Source organism: Trachypithecus francoisi, unplaced genomic scaffold, assembly GCF_009764315.1.
Source record: "Trachypithecus francoisi isolate TF-2019V2 unplaced genomic scaffold, Tfra_2.0 Lachesis_group4, whole genome shotgun sequence".
NCBI lineage: Eukaryota > Metazoa > Chordata > Mammalia > Primates > Cercopithecidae > Trachypithecus > Trachypithecus francoisi.
Genome location: NW_022681469.1, coordinates 103,385,978 through 103,405,906, shown reverse-complemented (window position 1 = coordinate 103,405,906; position 19,929 = coordinate 103,385,978). Strand labels below are relative to the sequence as shown.

The 19,929-nt window shown below is 51.2% G+C and overlaps 1 protein-coding gene across 1 annotated transcript; it reads left to right on the top strand.

Annotated features, from left to right (window-relative positions):
• Nucleotides 1–302: 302 nt before the first annotated feature.
• On the top strand, nt 303–14,939 carry GHRHR (growth hormone releasing hormone receptor). The gene is made up of 13 exons (XM_033192932.1): nt 303–469; nt 4,275–4,377; nt 4,504–4,611; nt 5,318–5,415; nt 6,595–6,692; nt 7,438–7,570; nt 9,458–9,611; nt 9,905–9,965; nt 10,482–10,551; nt 11,303–11,394; nt 11,959–12,088; nt 12,702–12,743; nt 14,530–14,939. Exons 1-13 carry the CDS (start codon nt 386–388, stop codon nt 14,653–14,655), a joined length of 1,299 nt encoding a protein of 432 aa, XP_033048823.1. The 5' UTR covers nt 303–385; the 3' UTR covers nt 14,656–14,939.
• Nucleotides 14,940–19,929: the final 4,990 nt, after the last annotated feature.

The window sequence follows — 19,929 nt, the reverse complement described above, 5'->3', positions numbered from 1 at the left end:
CTGAGAGGTCACTCCAGCGATGACCACCAGAGACCTGGGCCTAGAGAAGAAAGTGGTAGAGAATATTGACCAAGTGACCTGTGGCTGTCACCTCTCTGGGCCTTTGCTATCAGGACAGACACACGAGCAGACTTATAGGCAGATTAGAAGGTGGTGAGGGCAGGGGCTCAGCCCCTGCCTGCTGGAAACAGAGTCCCACCTCAGGGTCAGGGCTGAGCTGAGCAGGTGTCCTGCAATCCTGGTGAATATTCAGTGGGCTGTGTCCCCTTGGCTAGCTCCTGCCTATGCAAACAGCCACCTGAGAAAGGGAAGCAGAGGGTGCAGTGGCAGCAGCTGTGTCAGGGGACAGCAAGGGAGGGAAGACAGTCAAGGCTTACTGAGGCTGATGGAGGGAGCTGCTGCTGGGCTCACCATGGACCGCCGGATGTGGGGGGCCCACGTCCTCTGCGTGTTGAGCCCGTTACCAACCGTGAGTAGCCAGTTCAGACCCTTCTGCCTCTCCCACTAGGCTCCAGATTTGGAAGCCACAGGGCCAACTGGAGCCTGGCAGAGACCCTACTGCCCTTCGACTCTAGAGTCCCTCCCAACGAGCAGGTGGCAGGTTATGGCTTGGAGAGTTCCTGATACCAGGGCCCCCTCCCTCATCTCCCTCTGCCTGGCAGTCTGTAGTGACTCTGGGTAGCGCTATTAACATGTCCTTCTTGGGGCTGCACTGAGCTCACCTTCCTATTGCTTCCCCCAGGGCCTGGCTGTGCCCTCTGGGGGCCACAGAGACCCTGTCTGCCCCAAGACAGTGCCTCAGAATTGGGAAGGCAAAGTCAGGACCCCGTCTTAGTCCCCCTAGTCTGCTCTTTCTCTTGGCTGTGCATCTGTGATGCTTCCACACACTCCTGTGGTAAGATTTCCAGACCTCTTCTTAGCCCCATGACTCCTTGAGCCACTCTCCAACTTGGTGGTTTCCTTTGAAGAGGGTGTGGCCAGGGAAGGAGTGGAACCTGAGGAGTTGGTGGAGACCAGCTGCTTCTGCTCCAGCAGTTAGGGGATCCATCATCCTCTCATGATGCCGAGGGCTGGAGAGACTTTTGACAACCAAATCGTACTCCATGGGCTAGAGAGCTGGAGCACGGGGATCAGGAGAGAGGGCCCTTCTCGAATGTGCTGCAGTTTCACAGTAACTTTCCAGGTTACTGCAAGTGACAGCAGGGACCAGACTGGGAGTCACAAGGTTCTGGTGGGGGCTGAAGCATTCTTCCTCTGCTGCCTTATTGGAGGGTGCTGCCCCTCCCGAGCACCTTGCTGCACCTGCTCTTAAGTGCACAGGCTTTGGGCTTGAATCCTAACACATGAAACTAGTCGTGTGACCTGTAAGTTCCTCAGCCTTCCTGAGCCTTGCTTATCTCTTTTGTTAAAAGAGAAAATATCCTCTGGTCTGGATTGTTGTGCATTGAGTGGAATCTGATTTGTCAAAGGCTGGGCATCAGGGTGCAACACAGGAAACTTCGACTGCCCCCTGGCTGCCATCTGTGTGTGCTCTACAGCAAAAGATGAATTTTTAGCAGAGGGACCCAAGACCTGGTGGTGGCCATTCAGTAGATGGTGCTAGCACCAAAGCTAAAACTCCATCACTGCCAGCGTGGGCTCCATCCCCTGCTGACACCAGGAAGAGCAGCAGGCACAGATGTGAGGCCTGGGGGTCCAGGGAGATGAAGCCTCCCCTCAGGGCTGGGTGGGGCCCAGGATGCGTGTGGGGGTGACTGGGAACCCCAGGATGTGTTTTGCCAGTCCTGATTCAGCAGGAGCATTTGGATAAATCTTGGAACAATCTGTCCTTCCACTCCCACCACTTCCCTTCCTAGAATCTCTCCTTACATCTGGCCCTGTGACCACACATCCTGAGTCATTAGTTGGGCTTCTCTAAATTTCCCTCCTTCTCTTAGAGGTGTGGGCGCTGTCTGTCCATCCTTTTGGCAAGAGGCTGCTCACCTGGAGTCCTTTGCCCTCAGTGGTTCCCCCAGATTGGCCCTGAAAAGTTTCCCAGGCAGGGTTGGGGCTTGCCAGACTGTGCGGTAGGCGGAAGGATAGGCCGAGACCACAGCTCTTCCAACAGCCCAGGGTCAATGTCAGGTTGACAGTGTGAGAAAGTCCCATACAGGCCCATCTGCCCTCCTGCTCTTCCTTCCCTGCTTTGTGCGCTCAGTCTGTTGGGAGATGTGGGAGAGACGCAATGGGGCTCTGCCCTGAGATGGACCTGGGGTTAATGAGTCCTGGGGAGGAAGCCAAGAGCTGAGTCTGGGGCACCCACCAAAATCAGACCTGGAGCCTGGGTAATGGGTGACATCTGCACCTGAGGCCCTGCAGGGCCAAGCAGGAGATGGCAGAGCTGCATCCAAGCCATGGACCCATGGGGTCAGCAGGGCAGGACAGGAGTGACTTCTCCTGCCAGGGCAGCACTGGTGGGGGTGACCCTTCTTACTGGGCTGGGTCTCCAGATCTTCTCCTGGCCCACAAGTCTGCGGCAGAGCTCTCGGGTCTCTCCATGTGGTCAACCACCATCTATTGTCCCCATTCTGGTGGTCAAAGTCCCTACTCTCTGACCCCAGCCCTGGTCTTACATCTGCTGCACTATTTGCTGTGCCTGCATTTCTCCCAAAGAACACTAGCTGTTAATTAAACATTTGCTGACACGGATCCTGTTAGACATCGAGGGTGTGTGTGTGTCGGGGGGCGGGGTGGGGTGAGGGGTGGGCCATGGGGAGAGAAACATTAGTCCTGAGCAGATACTTCCCCAATACACCTTTTCCCACTTCCCTTGTCCTTGCACATGTTCCTTCTGTTCCAGACGCTCTTCTCCCCACTGTGTGTGTCTGGCTCTAAAAAGTGCTCCTTTGTCCCCAGGTCTAGCTCAAATGCCACCTCCCCAATCCCTGTGAGAGGGACACTCCCTCCCATGCTACCTGTCTTGCTTCTTTTTGTTTGTTTTTCTGAGACGGAGTCTCACTTTATCGCCCACGCTGGAGTGCAGTGGCACGATTTCGGCTCACTGTAACCTCTGCCTCCTGGGTTCAAGCGATTCTCCTACCTCAGCCTCCCGAGTAGCTGGGATTACAGGAGCATGTCACCATGCCTGGCTAATTTTTGTATTTTTGTAGAGATGGTGTTTTGCCACGTTGGTCAGGCTGGTGTCTAACTCCTGACTTCAGGTGATCCGCCCACTTTGGCCTCCCAAAGTGCTGGAATTACAGGCATGAGCCACTGCGCCCGGCCCCTGTCCTGCTTCTGATCACAGCTTGCACAGGGTCTATTAGGATCTAGCCCTTCTCCCTTCCCCAGCCACTCCTCTCCTGTGAAAGCCTGGGGGAACAGACGTCTACACTGGTTGACTCGGATGTGTGTTTTATACAAAAATGTGTATGCTGTATACCCAGTTCACAGTGCAGAAAGTATATTTTGTAAACTTGGCTTCCCTTCTATGTAACTGTTTGGGCTCTGGCCTACTGGGCGAGCAGTTTTGGTTTTCCTCCAGTTTGGGGCGGTGGGAGGGAGAAGTGGTAGAAATTCCTGCTGTTCATTCCCAGTTCCCTGGAGAACTTGTTAAAATGCAAAGTGCTAGATCCACCCTAGATCTCTGCATATCCCTGCTTCCATCCCAGTGGATCTCTAGTTGATTCTTGCACACTTTCAGAAGTACTGCTAGAAGATTTCCAAAAAAACCCCAACTTGTTTCCAGCTTCCAGAGATCATTTCTCATGGCCACTGTGTAGCACGAAATTTGGGAAGCTCCTAAAACTGTAGTCTTTCAGGGTTGCTCAGCTGTCAAGGCTATGATCCTTTCATCTACACATCCATGAACCCACACATCCATCCTTACACAGCTCTCTCATTCATCCACCATGCACCCATCCATGCAGCCAGTCATCTGTCCGTCCATCTGTCTATCCGTCCATCCACCTCCCCAGCCATATATTTGTCTGTCTGTCTGTATACTCATCCATTCCACCAGCCAGCTGCCTAGGCAGTCACACCTTCCTTCCTTCCTTCCCTCCCTCCCTCCCTCCCTCCCTCCTTCCTTCCTTCCTTCCTTCCTTCCTTCCTTCCTTCCTACCTTCTATCTGAACATCCACCAAACACACCTGAAAGTACTGCAAGCAGGTCTTTGCTCAGGATTAGGGCACAGAAATGAATCAGGACTTGTCCCTGTTCTCAGGTCATGTGGACCACAGAGCCCAGAAAGGCACTCAATTGGCTTGGCTCATCCTGTTCACTGTTTCCAGCAGGTATTGGGCCACATGCACCCAGAATGTGACTTCATCACCCAGCTGAGAGAGGATGAGAGTGCCTGTTTACAAGCAGCAGAGGAGATGCCCAACACCACCCTGGGTATGGGGCCTAGGAGGCAGGTGGCGGCTTCTCTGATTCCTTTATGTCCTCTGGCATCACCCCTCGGATTGCTGGGGCAGCCCTGTGGCTGGGCTGAGTCTCTGCTGCTCCTGGCTCTCTATCCAGGCTGCCCTAGGACCTGGGATGGGCTGCTGTGCTGGCCGACGGCAGGCTCTGGCGAGTGGGTCACCCTCCCCTGCCCTGATTTCTTCTCTCACTTCAGCTCAGAGTCAGGTGAGGGGTCCTGGGTGTGGCGGTGGGAAAGGGAGGTGCTTTCGTCTGGAAGTGGCAGAATCTGGCAGACACATCACTGGCTTTGAGGGCAGACTGACCTGGGTTTGTATACCAACTTCCCCTCTTCTGGGGTGACCTCGGGCCCGTCAGTCAATCCTGACCTCTGCTCCCTGAGCTGTGAACTGGGGAAAACGAAAGCATTAACTGCGAAAGAAAGGATTAGAGTGCGGAACCTGTAAGTGTTGGACCTGGGTGCCCTCCAGGTGTTAGCAGGAGGCTGGCTGCAAGGGTGGAGGGGGGCAGGCCTGCCTGTCTGCCAAGACACCACTAACTGCCCAGGATGGAGAGGGTGGGCACCCCGCTGCTCTGCTTTACCTCCCTGGCCTGGGTGCCTGGACAGCGAGGGCCTCTTTTCTCCCCTACTGCCTTTAGGAGGCTGGCAGCCCAGCTCACCACTCCCCACCCCTCAGGCGAGTAATCCTCTCTGTGCAGAGATGGCGCCTGTGAAGCCAGAGATGGAAGGCCCCATAGTGTGTCCCTGGGCAGGCTACATCTGGGCCCCAGGCCTCTGGAGCCACCCTCTCTGTTGCTGAGAGGAACTGTCCATGCAAACCCTGTCAGGGTCACTTGATGGTCCATGGCACCTCCAGCCCCCTCCTGGGGAGAGGGAAGGAGTTGTGGCTAGAGAGTCTTGCTTGCCTCCCAGGGGCTGTGAAGCGGGATTGTACCATGACTGGCTGGTCTGAGCCCTTTCCACCTTACCCTGTGGCCTGCCCTGTGCCTCTGGAGCTACTGGCTGAGGAGGTAAGAGGCTCCTGGCATCCTGGAGGAAGGACTGCCATGGACATTTGTATGGGTGGGTGCACAACGTCGGGGCCTCCATTCCCCAGCCTGCTGGTTGGAATATTCCTTACAGCAGTTTTCCAGCAGACAGCAGTGAAGCATCTGGAGAAGAGGGGGTCTTCTGCTAAGTTACTCAAGGGTGACCCATGGGCCAAGTTACTTGGAGGGAGAAGCAGGGCAGAGGGCATGTGGGAGATCTGCTGGCTGCTGTCTTGGTTCCGTGTCCAGGTCTCCAGGGCAGGGAGCTTAAAGTGGTTCCAGAGGCAACAAGGATCCTGGCAGTCCTGGGAAGTTCCTTTTCTTCTCTGACCCTCAGTCTGTGGAGCAGTGTGCATGGTTGTGGTGTGGGCAAATGAGGGAAACTCAAGCCCAGAGTGATTGCAGAGAGCTCCTAATACCAGTGAGCACACCCACACTTCTGCATCCAGCAGGGCCTTTGCAAGACACTCCCACACCCATCATCCTGTTTCTCTGTCCCCTTGATCTCTGAAAGGTAAAGCATGACTACAAGCATTTTTCAGATGGAAGCATTTTTCTGTAAGCATTTTTCAGATGGAAAGACTGAGTCAGGGACAGGCAGTGATTGCCGGGACCCCGCAGGAGAGCTGGGATTGGGGCCAGTGCCCCGGCCCCTGCTCCCTTCCCTTGTCTGCACCCTCTATCTTCAGGGCCAGGCTGCACTCTGACTGATCCAAACACTTGGCCATGGGACTCTTTTGCCTGCCTGCCTGTGGCCCCAGGTGTCCCTGGCTGTCTCCTTTATTTGGGGACATTGTGTTCTTAAGCTGATGAGCAAGCTGGATGTCAATAAACAAGCTGATTTCCTCTTGGGCTTTTGTCATTCCCCAGGGACCTGTAGTATCTGCGGCTGCCTCTCCTCACCCCCAGAGCATAATGAGTGTTAAGCATCTCCACTCCTCGCCACTGCTCCTCCCTCACCCGCAGGTCAGGTGGAAGGCAGGCTGGAAACAAAAGCTCTAGTGCATAGGGGGAGCTTTCCATGGTACCTGCGGACACCTCTGCCTCCAGATGGGCAATGTTGGGGTGGAATGGCAAAGGCTTCACCTGCTTGATTGCCAAGCCTCTCTTTCCCCCAAAGGCCCTGAAGCTGAGACTTTCTTCTGTCTCTGCCCTTCCCAGGAATCTTACTTCTCCACAGTGAAGATTATCTACACCATGGGCCATAGCATCTCTATTGTAGCCCTCTTCGTGGCCATCACCATCCTGGTTGCTCTCAGGTTTGCCATCCTCATCTCCAGCTCAAGAACCTTCCTTGGCTCCCTATTTCCCAGAGGGCCAAGTCTGCTTCCTTGCCTGCATAGCCGTGAACTTCCCAGATCTAGGCACCATACCCATGTCTAACTTTCCCTTCCCTTTTGCCCACCATGTAGACCCATCTCTTCAAACACCAGAACTCACTCCTATCTCTGCCCCTTTGCTTATGTGGCACTCATTCTATTTGCTTAGAATTCCTCATTTTTCTCAGTGTATTTATATCTGAGAAAGCCCAGCTTCTATCTGCATCTAACAGTCCTCTGCCTCCTGCCCGGAGGCCCTCTTGACTGTTACAACTCTCTGACCATTGTCCCTTTTAAGACCCCACCCCCTCCTCTAGCCTTCAAAGTCTGAGCGTGGCATCTGGCCTGTGCTGATCTTGGTCTCATGGGGATGAGTGTCTCTGATCATCCAGGGGGCTCCTGTGGGTGGTACCTGCCATTTCTGCCTCTCTTCCCTGAGACTATGAGCACCCTCAAGGCAGGGACCAGATATTCCTCTGTTTCCACACTTACCCTGAGCACAGGAATGGTTGCTCAGCTGTCCTGCAAGGGTTAAACTGAAGCCTCAAGTTCAGCTCAATTCAATTCAGTTTGATTGCATCCAATTTGATTTGATTCACCTCCTGCCCTGCTCAGCCCAGTTGCAGCACACCAGAATCCCCTCCCCCACTTGCTTCTTGTTCCTCATTTCTCCCACTCCCCCCAGGAGGCTCCACTGCCCCCGGAACTATGTCCACACCCAGTTGTTCATCACTTTTATCCTCAAGGCGGGTGCTGTGTTCCTGAAGGATGCTGCCCTTTTCCACAGCGACGACACTGACTACTGCAGCTTCTCTACTGTAATGGCCGTGGGTGAAGGGGCTGGGTGGGTAGGGGAGACAGGAGGTGGGATTACAGACCCAGAAGTGCCTGCCCCAGCCTTTCCTGCCCTGTGGGCTGACCCTGGGGTTCCTGCATGGCCAATTACAGAACAGGAAAATGCTCCTCTCCCATGTCAGGCCCTAAGTTCTCACGCCTTTCCTGGACTGTGGTGTCGATCCATGTCATTTCCTATATTGCATGCTCTACTCCGCATTCTGTAGTTCAACCTAGACCATGCTTCACTATGCACAGCCTTTTCCTTTCCTTTCATCCCTCCCTGAGCACTCATTGGTCTGTGCTGGGGGTGTGTATGCAAGGGGCTGGGAGGAGCTGGGTCCCTCCTTTAGGAAGAGCCCATGGGAAAGAATGCACACAGATTAGCGGACTCCCAAGTGGAGGAAGCTGAGAGCTAGGAGAGAATGAGAGAGGGCTTCAGGGAGGAGGAAACCCTGGAGCTGTGTTGGCAGCAACAATAGGGAGATGGGGAAGGAGAACATTCAAGAGGAGGGACCAGGGGGAACAAACTCGCAAAGGCAGAAGGACCTAGGCCATGTCCAAGAAACTGGGAAGGCACCATGGGAGAGGTGGAGTGGAGACAATAAGAGGCAACTGAAATTAAAGGGAAGTTGGGCAGAATGTGGAGACCTACCAACTGCTGGATTCTCTACAAGTATGCTGGAAATGAACAGTGAAATCAGTGAGCAAACTAACACGTGACCTCAATTAACTGATGAAAGAATGAATCATACTTCACACTGAGCACTTATTTTGTGCCAGGCATTGTACTAAGTGCTTTACATGTGTAGTTATCCTTTGAACAACATGGGGTTAGTGGTGTTGGCCCCCCTTTCAGTTGAAAATTCAAGTATAACTCTTGACTCCCCTAAACGTAACTGATTGCCTACTGTTGACCTGAAGCCTTACTAATAACATAAATGACTGATTAACACATATTTATCTGTTACATGTGTTATATACTGTATTCTTACAATAAAGTAAGCTAGAGAAAAATTTTTAAGAAAATTGTAAAGAAGGGAAAATAAATTTACTGTTTTTAAATGGAAGTGGATCATCACGGAGGTCTTCATCCCCATCGTCTTTATGTTGAGTAGTCTGAGGGGCAGGAGGAAGAGAAGTTGGTCTTGCTGTCTTAGGGGTGACAGAGATGGAAGAAAATCTATGTGTAAATGGACTTCAGCAGTTCACACCTTTGTTGTTCAAGAATCAGCTGGCATTATCTCTTGAATTTTTAAAACAACTTGAAGAAGAAAGCATCATTTTAATCCCATTTTGTAGAGGAGAAGCAATTGGCAAGGTCACCCAGTGGCACATGGGCGGGGCTGGGATCAAACCTGGGCCAACGGAACTCAGAGGTGGTCCTGCTCACCCGCTGGCAGGTGATCAAGTCATGCAGTGAGTGAGTGAATGCACAGGTGCCTGTGTGTGTTTTTTGCAAGACAGAACTGTGGCTGAATAAGTCAACTCTAGGGATTGACTTCAGCTCAGGAAGGATGGGGGTAAGTGAAAATAGAAGCAAGTCTTAGGCAGTTTCCATTTAATCCTTATGACAAGGACTTGAGCGAGGTATTGGAAGTTTTTCCTTTTACAGATGAAAAGCTAAGGTGTGAGGAGATTTGCACAGGAAATAGATGGCAAATTAGAAGCCAAGCTGTCTAGATCCCAAATCTGTGCTCTTAACCCTCAGTGTATATCACCACACCTCCTCTCGGGTGGCCCAAGGAGCTGGAGGTCCCAGCCTAAGGTGGAGGGGCCTGGAGGTTCTGTATCTCAGTAGGGTAGGGGAGATTGGGGTGGGGGCTCCAGTGGGTGTCCTAGCTCTGAAGCACCCAGGTCCCGGCCCCCAGGTTCTATGCAAGGTCTCTGTGGCCGCCTCTCATTTCGCCACCATGACCAACTTCAGCTGGCTGTTGGCAGAAGCTGTCTACCTGACCTGCCTACTGGCCTCCACCTCCCCCAGCTCAAGGAGAGCCTTCTGGTGGCTGGTTCTCGCTGGCTGGGGTGAGCACTGAGGGCAGGTTGGGCACCATTGGGAGGTAAAGGGCTGGGAAGGCCCAGGGAGTTCACATAAAGGCCCCTCCACATCACTCTGAGGCCCAGAGAAGGGGAGGGACAGGCCACAGTCCAGCAGCAAGTGTTGGAGGTGGCACCAGGGCCCTGGCTCTAAGGTCCTGTCCGGCCCTTCCTTTGCAGTGCCCTACCTGGCTGATGGTGGTGGGAGGTGGGAGGTGGGGCCAGAGCTCAGAGCCAAAGATGCAGACCCCCTCGTTTGTGTCTCCCCTGTCCTCCCATAGGGCTGCCCGTGCTCTTCACTGGCACGTGGGTGGGCTGCAAACTGGCCTTCGAGGACATTGCGTGAGTCGGAGCGGCCACCTCATCATACCGGCTGGGCCTACATGGGTGTGGAGTGGACAGTCAGGCCGCGGGCTGTTCTGCAGGCTGGGAAGAGGAGGAGGAGGGACTGCTCGGCTAGGTTGGGGGGTGGGAGAACAGTCTGTGGGTAGCACAGAGGAGGCATGAGCCTGGCAGGAGAGTGGAGCTCAGATTCCTAGGGCTGTGGGGCTGGGGGAAAGTGGGGCAAGGGAGTCGCCAGGGGGCTTCCTGGAGAAAGGGACATGTTGGGGCCAGCAAGGAAGCCTTGAACAGGCAGAGTTCAGAAACGTTTGTCCATCTAGGTGGATACAAAGGGTGAGCCCAGCCTGGATGGGGGTGCCCCTTTGGGTGAGACCCTAACTGGCTGAGACAGGAGAAAAGGCTGGAGGGGAGGTGGGTGAGACCAGAAGTCATGAATACCCAAGAGAGGAGGGAGCTGTCTGCGTCACCACAGTAAAGGGGACTTTCCAACAATGGCATGCTTGCCTCGCTCCGCAGGTGTTGGGACCTGGACAACAGCTCCCCCTACTGGTGGATCATCAAAGGACCCATCGTTCTCTCAGTCGCGGTCAGTCCCTGGGCCAGTGTCCTTCGCTTTATTCAGTCAACCTCCCTGAAACTACCGAGGGGCTGTGCACAGCAGGAAATGCAACTCCAGGCTGGGTGTCTTGAAGACTGGGCTCCAGCCTCACTCTGCCACTGATTCTCTGTGAGGCCCTCTCTGGGCCTCGGTATCCTGTTAGTAAAACCAGAGGGGTAGTGGTCTCCATCAGCATGTGGGCTGTTCCAGCTCAATTTTGATGAGTGTAATGCGCTGGTTGCAGATCATTTACCACTGCAGTGAGAGACTGGGGGTGCGGGGTGGGGGCAGTAAATGGAGTCTGTAGCTAAACCCTTCTCCTCCCTCTGCTCTCACACACAACACAGAGGCAGTGAAGACTGCTTTGCATGGCTTTGGTAAATGTACAAATGTTTTGCAACTTAGCAACTGTGCAAAGTGAGGGACATCTGCTTTGTGCTAGAGAAGAGCCTGGGAGGTGGCTGGAGGCTGGTGGCGAGGCCTGATCGCCCTCCTTGATCCCAGGACTGGAGAGGGACAGGAATCCTGGGTCCTTCTCTGTCCTCCAAGGCTCAAATGTGGGACCTCCCAGCTCCAGGCTACAAATTCTGGAGCAATGATCTGTGCGTTCATTCACCTGCACGTTCTCACGTCTCAAGGATTTAAATTTTCTAGTTCCCAAATGGACTGGGGCTCACCCCAGCCACCCAAGGCTACCCCCTCACCCTTGTCTTCCACCTTCCTATGCCTCTATTTCCAGGTGAACTTTGGGCTTTTTCTCAATATTATCCGCATCCTGGTGAGGAAACTGGAGCCAGCTCAGGGCAGCCTCCATACCCAGTCTCAGCATTGGTACTGTGTGTTCATGTCTGGGGACACTGGGAAAGGGTAACTGGAGAGGGATTCGATGTGGTGGTTCTGTCTCTTCCAACAGGCATTCATGACCTCAGCCCCATACTCTTCCCTATGTTCCCAGAGACAGAATAGACCTGGCCCCTTCCTTCTAGGGGATCACATTATTGGAAGGATGAGGACTCCAAACAGCCAGTTCCCATGCCAAATAGAACGATGAGTGCTGGGGTCAATTTCTATGGGAGCCTGGGGAGAGGGATCCTTTCTAGGTAAAGGGTGGTGTGGTCAAGGAAGACTTCCTGGAGGAAGTGGTTTTGATCCACACTTTGAAAGATGCATAGACTTTGGGATAAACTGGGGCAAGAACAGTTGTCAGGGGAACCAGTAGGATCCAGGGCCCAGAAATAAAAAAAAATCCCAGGGTGATTGTGGGGAGGTGGCATTTCCCAAGGTGGCTGGTTCACAGAGTGGATATAGGGAGGTGGTAGGAAGTGAGAAGAGATGAAGTGCACATGACAGTTTCTAATCCCAGCCTTGGGAGCCTCGGATTTGTCTTTCCTGCAGGCGTCTCTCCAAGTCGACACTTTTCTTGATCCCACTCTTTGGAATTCACTACATCATCTTCAACTTCCTGCCAGACAATGCTGGCCTGGGCATCCGCCTCCCCCTGGAGCTGGGACTGGGTTCCTTCCAGGTGAGGCCTCTGCAGGCACTCTTTCTTTCAACTGGGGGTGCTGGAGGGAGGTGCTGTTGCCCACGGGCCTTGGCTGAGTTCACAACAGGGTGACGGCTATTCTTTTTCATCCATCTATTCAAATATCTGTCTGTCTGTCCATCTTCCAGCCACCCATCTATCTATGTATTCAACTACCCATGCATTCTTCCATCCATTCATCCATCCATCCATGCATCCATCCATCCACTCACCTACCCACCCACCCACCCATCCATCCATCCACCCACCCACCACCCATCCATCCATCCATCCATCCATCCATCCATCCATCCAATCTATTCAACACTTACTGATCCCCTATTATGTGCCAAGTGTTGTGCTCATTCACAAGTGATGCAGAAATAAAGTCAGAGGAATGGGGCCAACAGTACAGCCCTGGCAGGCTTGCTACAACAATTCTATGAGACAATATGCCTGGCACATAGTAAGGAATGAATGCATCTAAATTCCCCTTTCAATCAGACCTGGCCCAAGCCATAGGGATGAGTAGGGAAAAGGTAGCAGAAAGACTGTGGACACCGTCAGGCCAGGCCAAAGTGTTCTGATGGGATCTTTCTTCTTTGTCCCACAGGGCTTCATCGTGGCCATCCTCTACTGCTTCCTCAACCAAGAGGTGTGTGATTTTTGAGGCTATCCCTCATGGAGTCCCCCTCCCACCAGACCTAAGGCCTCCCCTCCTCTCTCCCACTCAGGCCCTGTAAACCCCAGTTCAGGCCACACCTTGACTCCTGGGAGCCTTTGTGGTAGTCTGTCCTGAGCTTCTGGATCAAGCTGAACCGGAATATTTCCTGTAAACATCTCTTATCTATCCTTCCTCTGAGCTGGGCTAAGTTCTACTAGCTACTCTTCAGGAGGTGGAGGAGGCCTTTCAGGGATCAGGAGAAGGATTAGGGTAGGGAGTCAGAAGGAATCCCCCAGTTATGTGTTCCTAAAATTGAACAAAGGGGAGAGTTGGGTAGGGGGTATGCCAGCTGAGGGAGAGACAATCAGAACAGATAGAGGAACCAAGAAAGTCAGAGGTAAACATACAGGGAACTAGGAAAATAATCAGATGCAGAGACAAAGAGGAAGATCTGGAGCCTGAGAAACAGAGAGCACCTAAAGGAAAGAGACACACAAAGAGAGTGGATGGAAGGGGAGATAGGCATGAAAAGACAGAACAGATGGTGCTGCTGCACATGTGGAAACGTGGGGACATGGCAGAGACTGACGCAAAGTGAATTCCACCCAGGAGGCACTGAATTTCCCCCTTAGGACAGTCCTGCTCTGGGGAGAGAGGCAGGGGAGAATCGATCTCAATGCCCCAGACTCCCAAGTTCCCCCTTCGTGCATCTGCAGGGCCATGCGCTCCCTCTGCTGGCCATGGATTTGCCACGGGCTCTGCATTCTGTGAGAGCTGGCTGCAGATGCCCTATCCCCTTCGCTGTGGAGTGTCGCTCCCATCTCATCTGCCACCTCTGTCCCTTACTGCTCCTTCCCCCCTCTCTCTCTTTACTCCTCACCTGGCCTCTCTAAGTCCCATTCAGCCTTATCTGGTGTCTGGGTGTAGCAGACCACGGGCCCTGGGGGTCCTGGGAGGGGCAAGAAGCATCCCAGGCTGAGGCTGGTGGGGTGTGGAAAAAGTGTTTCCACAAAGAGTTGTGAAGGGAGCTGTCTCGGGAAGCGGTGTTGGAGACCAGGTGGTTACATACCTCTGGTGACAGGGAGCTTACTACCTCCCAGTAGCTCTTTCTGTTGTCAGGCAGCTATGGGAAAGATCATCTTTATGTTGGTCAGGTATCTGATTCCTTTTGTCTTTCACCACAACCCCAGTTCGGCTCCACTGCATGAGGCACATTCTTTCAGCACCCTATGCCCCTGAAAGCCCCTCGGAGATGGAAAGATACAGACAGCACCCCCAACCCCCAATCCCACCCTTCCACCTCACCCCAGGCTACTTTTCTTTTAGTTACTTTCAGTCCCCTCAGCTGCAACCCCTCAGATAGAGTTCTGAATCCTTTCTCCCTTCAGGTCGTGTCCTCTGGACAGATTTCCAGTGGCCAGAGTTGAGCTCACAAAATTGAGCCCCAGAGCAAGGAGTGGTCTAAGTGATTAAGAGAGAACAGGGTAGTTATTTGACCAGGAACTCAAGAAAGCACCTATAAATGTCTTGGGCTGGGCTCAAAGGCAGGGCTAAAATCAGAGAAAGGAGCTAAAAGAATGGTGAGAAATACTCACAGGAAGGAGGAAGTAGTATCCTCCAGAGGTAGTACTTAGTAGTGCCTGTGCCCAAGCATGACTTTTCCTGCCCCATGTCTCTGTTTCTCTTACACGGTCTCTCCCTGCACCTTAGTCTCATTGGGGTTGAGTAGCAAAGCCACAGGGGGACCTTCCTAACGTCCTCTTCCTTGTCCCTGGAGGTGAGGACTGAGATCTCACGGAAGTGGCATGGCCATGACCCTGAGCTTCTGCCAGCCTGGAGGACCCGTGCTAAGTGGACCACGCCTTCCCGCTCGGCGGCAAAGGTGGTGACATCTATGTGCTAAGCTGCCTCATCATGCCACTGGAGTCCACGCTTGAACTTAGGCAGCTACCATGGGTCTGCCATGCTCTGGCAGAGCAAGGGGGCCATATCCCCACCCCAGCTGTTACCCAGCCTAGGGTAGGGGCGGCCCTTCCTCTCTGTCTCTGCATCTGACTCTCTTTTGAGGTTCCTGTATGTTTACTTCTGACTTCTGTGGTCCCTCTGTGTCTGCTCTCACCCATTCCTCTTCCTGGGGCCTGGGGCTCTAGCCCACGGCTCAGAGGAGCCAATAATCCTGTCAATGAATAGACATATGTTTGAGTGAATAAATGGGGCCTCTAAAGGGGAGCGCACCTGCGTTCTTTATTTGGATGTCTGGTGCTGAGCTGCGTTCATCATTCCTCAGTTCATGCTACATTATGATTATGTATCTGTGCAAGGGGCCTCTTGTTTTATTTATTCTTAAAATGTACTCTCTTTTGTCTTCACCACTCCCATTCGCCTCCTCTCACAGGCAAACAAGCAAGCATGCTTAATGTGAATACTTGTGTTTCTGTGTGTCTTGCAAAATACATGGTGTTTTGTGTGTCTGTACTTTAATTTACATAAATGCTGTTGGTCATATGCCTCATCCTGCTTCTAACGTTTCCCCCCCAGCACTGTGCTTTTAAGAGATGCTCCCAGGGCTGGGCGCAGCGGCTCCTGCCTGTAATCCCAGCACTTTGGGAGGCTGAGGAGGGCAGATCACCTGAGGTCAGGAATTCGAGACCAGCATGGCCAACATAGCAAAACACTGTCTCTATTAAAAATGCAAAAAATTAACTGGGTGTGGTGGTGGGCGCCTGTAGTCCCAGCTACTTGGGAGGCTGAGGCAGGGTAATCGCTTGAACCCAGGAGACAGAGGTTGCAGTGAGCCAAGATCACGCCCCTGCACTCTAGCCTGGGTGACAAAAGCGAAACTCCATCTTAAAAAAAAAAAAAGAAAGAAAAAAGAAAAAAAAGCGGGGGGGGTGGGGAAGGGACACTCCCGTGTTTCCCTGCATACATCTGGTCCGTTGTTTTGACTGTATGTGGTGCTGTGTAGAGTCATTGCCCACGGGTTACTGTCCTGTCCTGTCTCCCCTGCACTCTAGTAAACATGCACATGCTAGTCTCCTCCAGAATCTGTGAGAGTGAGCCTCTGTCCGGGACTCACACCCAGGAGGAGCAGTGCTGGGCATCCATTATGCCTCCTGTTGATGTGACTCAGTGGTGCTAGATTGCATGCTTCAGATCTGCACTCCACCAGCAGCTCTTGAGGTCCCTAAATCCCACAGCCCCACCAACACTTGACATTACCCAGCTTTGTAATGTTCGCCAGCCAAATGGGTGTAAAGTGCCATGGCACTGTTGTCCTAATTTGCATCTCCCTGATATCTAATGGGTGTAAACATCTCTTACTGTACCCACTTGCCTTTTGGGTTTCTTCTTCTGGAAATTGCTTGAGTCTCTTTCCCTATTTTGCTCTGGAGTGGAGATGCCTCAACTCCAGGTCTTTTTCTTATGTCCTCTCCATTGCGTGCCCTCCTGGGTCCCAGCGTACTGCCCACCCATTAAGTGAGGACTCCCTTAATGTAACACATCTACATAGTCTGTCCCTCCTCCAACCTCCTTCTTGGCAGCAGGGAGGAGAAGGAGACCCAGGCTGTGTCCATGGGGATCTGTTTATTGACTGACAGTGGTAGAGGGAGATTCCAGTACAGAGAACAGGCAGAAATGGACACTGTCAGGTCAGAATGAAACTTCTCCCTTCTTGGTCTACCCACAACAGACCTGTCCTGCAGACCTCAGTTCCATTTCCCCCATTTCCAGGCAGCCTTCCCTTACTACACTAGCTTTTCCGGCCATTCCTCCTTTCTCCGACTACCCTGAGAGTACAAACCATCCCCTCCAGCCTCTGCCTACTTGGGCTGATCACCAGGTGCCATTTGCCTTGTCCCGGTCCTTGCCTGGGCGCCTCCCTTCTCTGTGATCCACTGCATGGTGGCCCTCTCCTCTGCACGGAGGATCTAGCTTGTCCTCTATGGCCTGCCTGGACCAGGTATTTTTTCTCATGCACTGGGAACAGAAGGAGTAGGCATCCTTTACCTGTGCTGGCTCACAAGTGTGTATCTGGTGGAGGCAGTGGACGGACATCCTCCTCCCTTACAGAGTTCCAGGGAATGGACACACAGCTACATGAAGCCCAAGGCCACACTGTTGCCCATGACGCCCAGCTGCCTGGCACCTTTCTGGTCAGACAAATGTCAAAGTGCGGGCCCAGTCTGAAAACCAATCATATTCAGTCTCAAATCATAAAAGTAATTCATACTCATTGCAGGCATTTAGGAGATACAGAAGGATTTTTTAAAAAAAATCAATCATAATCTTATTACCAAGACATTCACCATTGATACTTTTGTACGTTTCCAGAAAGATTTTTTTTGTGTGTTTTGGAAACATCTAGAGATCATATTGTATTTGTAAAATTGCATATGATTTTATGCATTAAAACAATATACATTATATATAGATGGCCAATAAGCACATGAAAAGATGTTCAATATCATTAGTCATTAGGAAAATGTAAATCAAAACCACAATGCAATATTGTTTCATGTCCATGAGGATGGCTAAAAAGAAAACAAAATAGCCAATAACAAATATTGGCAAGAATGTATAGAAATTGGAACCCTCATGTATTGCTGGTGGGACCAGAGAATAGTCAGGTGCTTTGGTAAAAAGTTGCACAGTTGCTCACAAAGTCAAACACTGAATTATTCAGAAAGTCCACTCCAAGGTAGGAATTGAAATAGGCAAGGGAATTGAAAATGTATGCCTACACAAAACTTGTACATGAATATTCATAACATCATTATTCATAGTAGCCAAGAAGTAGAAACAACCTACACATCCATCAACTTATGAATGAATTAACAAAATGTGGAATATCCATATGATGGGATGTTAGCTCCATTTTTTCCGTTTGAGGTAATGAAAAATTCTAAAATTAGATAGTGATGATGGTTGCAAAATCTGGGAATACACGAAAACGACTGAATTGTACACTTTTTTAAAAGGGTGAATGTTATAGCACATGAATTATATCTCAATAAAGCAGTTATTAAAAATGAGTAAATGGGAGTTTGCTGGATAACACTTGCAGACAATTTTTCTGCTACATAATTTGAAAAGTCTATATAATATTATTTATTTAACCAATAGTTATTTAGCAGGTATTATATTGGTGAAATTTTCTCTCGATTTTAAAAATAAGTATTTGTGATGATAAACTTCCTTGCATACATTTTTTTTTCACATATACCTCAAAAAGACAAAAACAAACTCCTAGACCTTCAGAATAAATTATCCTAAAGTGGAAGAATGTTTGAACCAATGCAATGCACATGATAAGTCTTTTAGTACCTGTTGCCAAATTGCCTCCCAGAAAATTGGTCTAGAGAATTCTTGTACAATGTAAGTGTTATGGTTTTTCTGCATTGTTATTATTTTCTGAGACAGGGTCTCACCTGTAGGCCAGGCTGGAGTGTAGTAAAGCAATCACAGCTCACCGCTGCCTCAACCTTCTGGGCTCAAGTGATCCTCCTGCATCAGCCTTCCCAAGTAGCTGAAACAACAGGCATGCACCACCATACTGGCTAATTTTAAGATGTTTTTGTAGAGACAGGGTCTCAGTATATTGCCCAATCTGGTCTCAAACTCCTGGGGCTCAAGCAATCCTCCTGCCTTGGTCTCCCAAGTGCTGGAATTACAGGCATGTGCCTGGCTGGCATAAGTTTTTGTCTTGTCATGTGCATTGCATTGGTTCAAACATTCTTCCACGTTAGGATAATTTATTCTGAAGGTCTAGGAGTTTAAGTTTTTGCCTTTTTGAGGTATATATGAAAAAACTGTATGCAAGGAAGTTTGTTTCTCTGAGTTTTGACTGGTGTTAGCAGTGTTAGTAATGGTGTTAGCATAGTGGTGATTGTAGTTAGTTTGGTCAGTACGCTTTAATATTAGTTGTGATTAATTTTAGTGGTTAGCAATTGGTAGAGTTAGTGGCTAGTTAGTGGTTAGCATTAGTTAATGTTAGTTAGTGGCTAGTGTTGGTGATTAGTTACCAGTTAGTTTAGCAGTTAGCTGTTAGTGTTAATGTTATTTAATGGTTAGTGTTACTGGTTAGTTAGCAGGTAGTGGTTAGTGGTAGTGGCTAGTTAGCGGTTCATGTTAGTATTAGCGGTTCATTAGTGGTTAGTATTAGTGGCTTGTTAGGAGTTAGTGTTAGCAGTTAGATATTAGTGCTAGTTAGCTAAAGTTTAGTGGTCAGTGTTACTGGTTAGTTAGCAGTTAGTGGTTAGTGGTAGTGGCCAGTGGTCAGTGTGTTAGTTGTTCATTAGTGATGTCAGTGGTTAGTTAGTAGTGAGTGGTTAGCATTAGTCAATGTTAGTTAGTGGTTAGTGTTAGTGATTAGTTACCAGTTAGTTTAGCAGCTAGCTGTTAGTGTTATTACTGTTATTTAGTGGTGTTACTGGTTAGTTAGCAGTGAGGAGTTAGTGGTAGTTAGTGGCTAGTTAGTGTTGGTGGTTCATTAGTGATTAGTGTTAGTGGTTGGTTAGCAGTGAGTAGTTAGCATTAATGTTAGTTGGTGGTTAGTCAGCCATTAGTGTCAGCAGTGAATGTACGGTATTGGCAGTGGGCAGAAGAAACTCACTCTGTGAACTGTCCATCCCTCGCCTAGAGGTTTCATAATGGCTGCCAAGTTCACCACTTGCTCCCTTTTAGTTTCAACTGGAGCCTCAAATTCTTTTCGCTTCTCTTGTCTCTTCCATGACGGATTCGCAGACTGGGCCTACGATGGTAGGCAGATTCCTGGGCAGATCCTTTGACTGGCAAGCTCTTCCTCATCTGAACCGGGGTGGGGGGCGGGGCGGCGGGGTTGCTCAGGAGGTGACATCTGAGGGAGTCTCACCAGGGACGCTGGATGGCGGGCAACGAGCTGGGCTGAGAAGCTCGATGATCATTCTGGCCACCAGGTGGCAGTCTAACTGCAGCCAAGAGCCCTGGCTGGGCCGGCGGTGCGGCCTGCCGGAGCTGGTGCTGGAGATGGACGCAGGACCCCAGCGGCCTGACTAGGGCCCAGCAAGCAGAAGGGGCTGGTGGAGAAAGGGCTGCTGGTCTGGACAGCCTAGGTGAGGAGGGAGGGTCCTGGCGGGAGTGTGGAGGAACAAGACATCCCCACGCACCCCGCACCCCGCCCCAGACCCCAGTGTTGATG

Excerpts from the sequence above, each read along its gene's own strand:
- GHRHR (XM_033192932.1), top strand. The coding sequence starts at position 386 with ATGGAGGGAGCTGCTGCTGGGCTCACCATGGACCGCCGGATGTGGGGG. Across the intron at positions 10,552-11,302 it reads CCATCGTTCTCTCAGTCGCG|GTGAACTTTGGGCTTTTTCT; the intron begins GTCAGTCCCTGG and ends CTCTATTTCCAG. Across the intron at positions 12,089-12,701 it reads TGGGACTGGGTTCCTTCCAG|GGCTTCATCGTGGCCATCCT; the intron begins GTGAGGCCTCTG and ends TTTGTCCCACAG.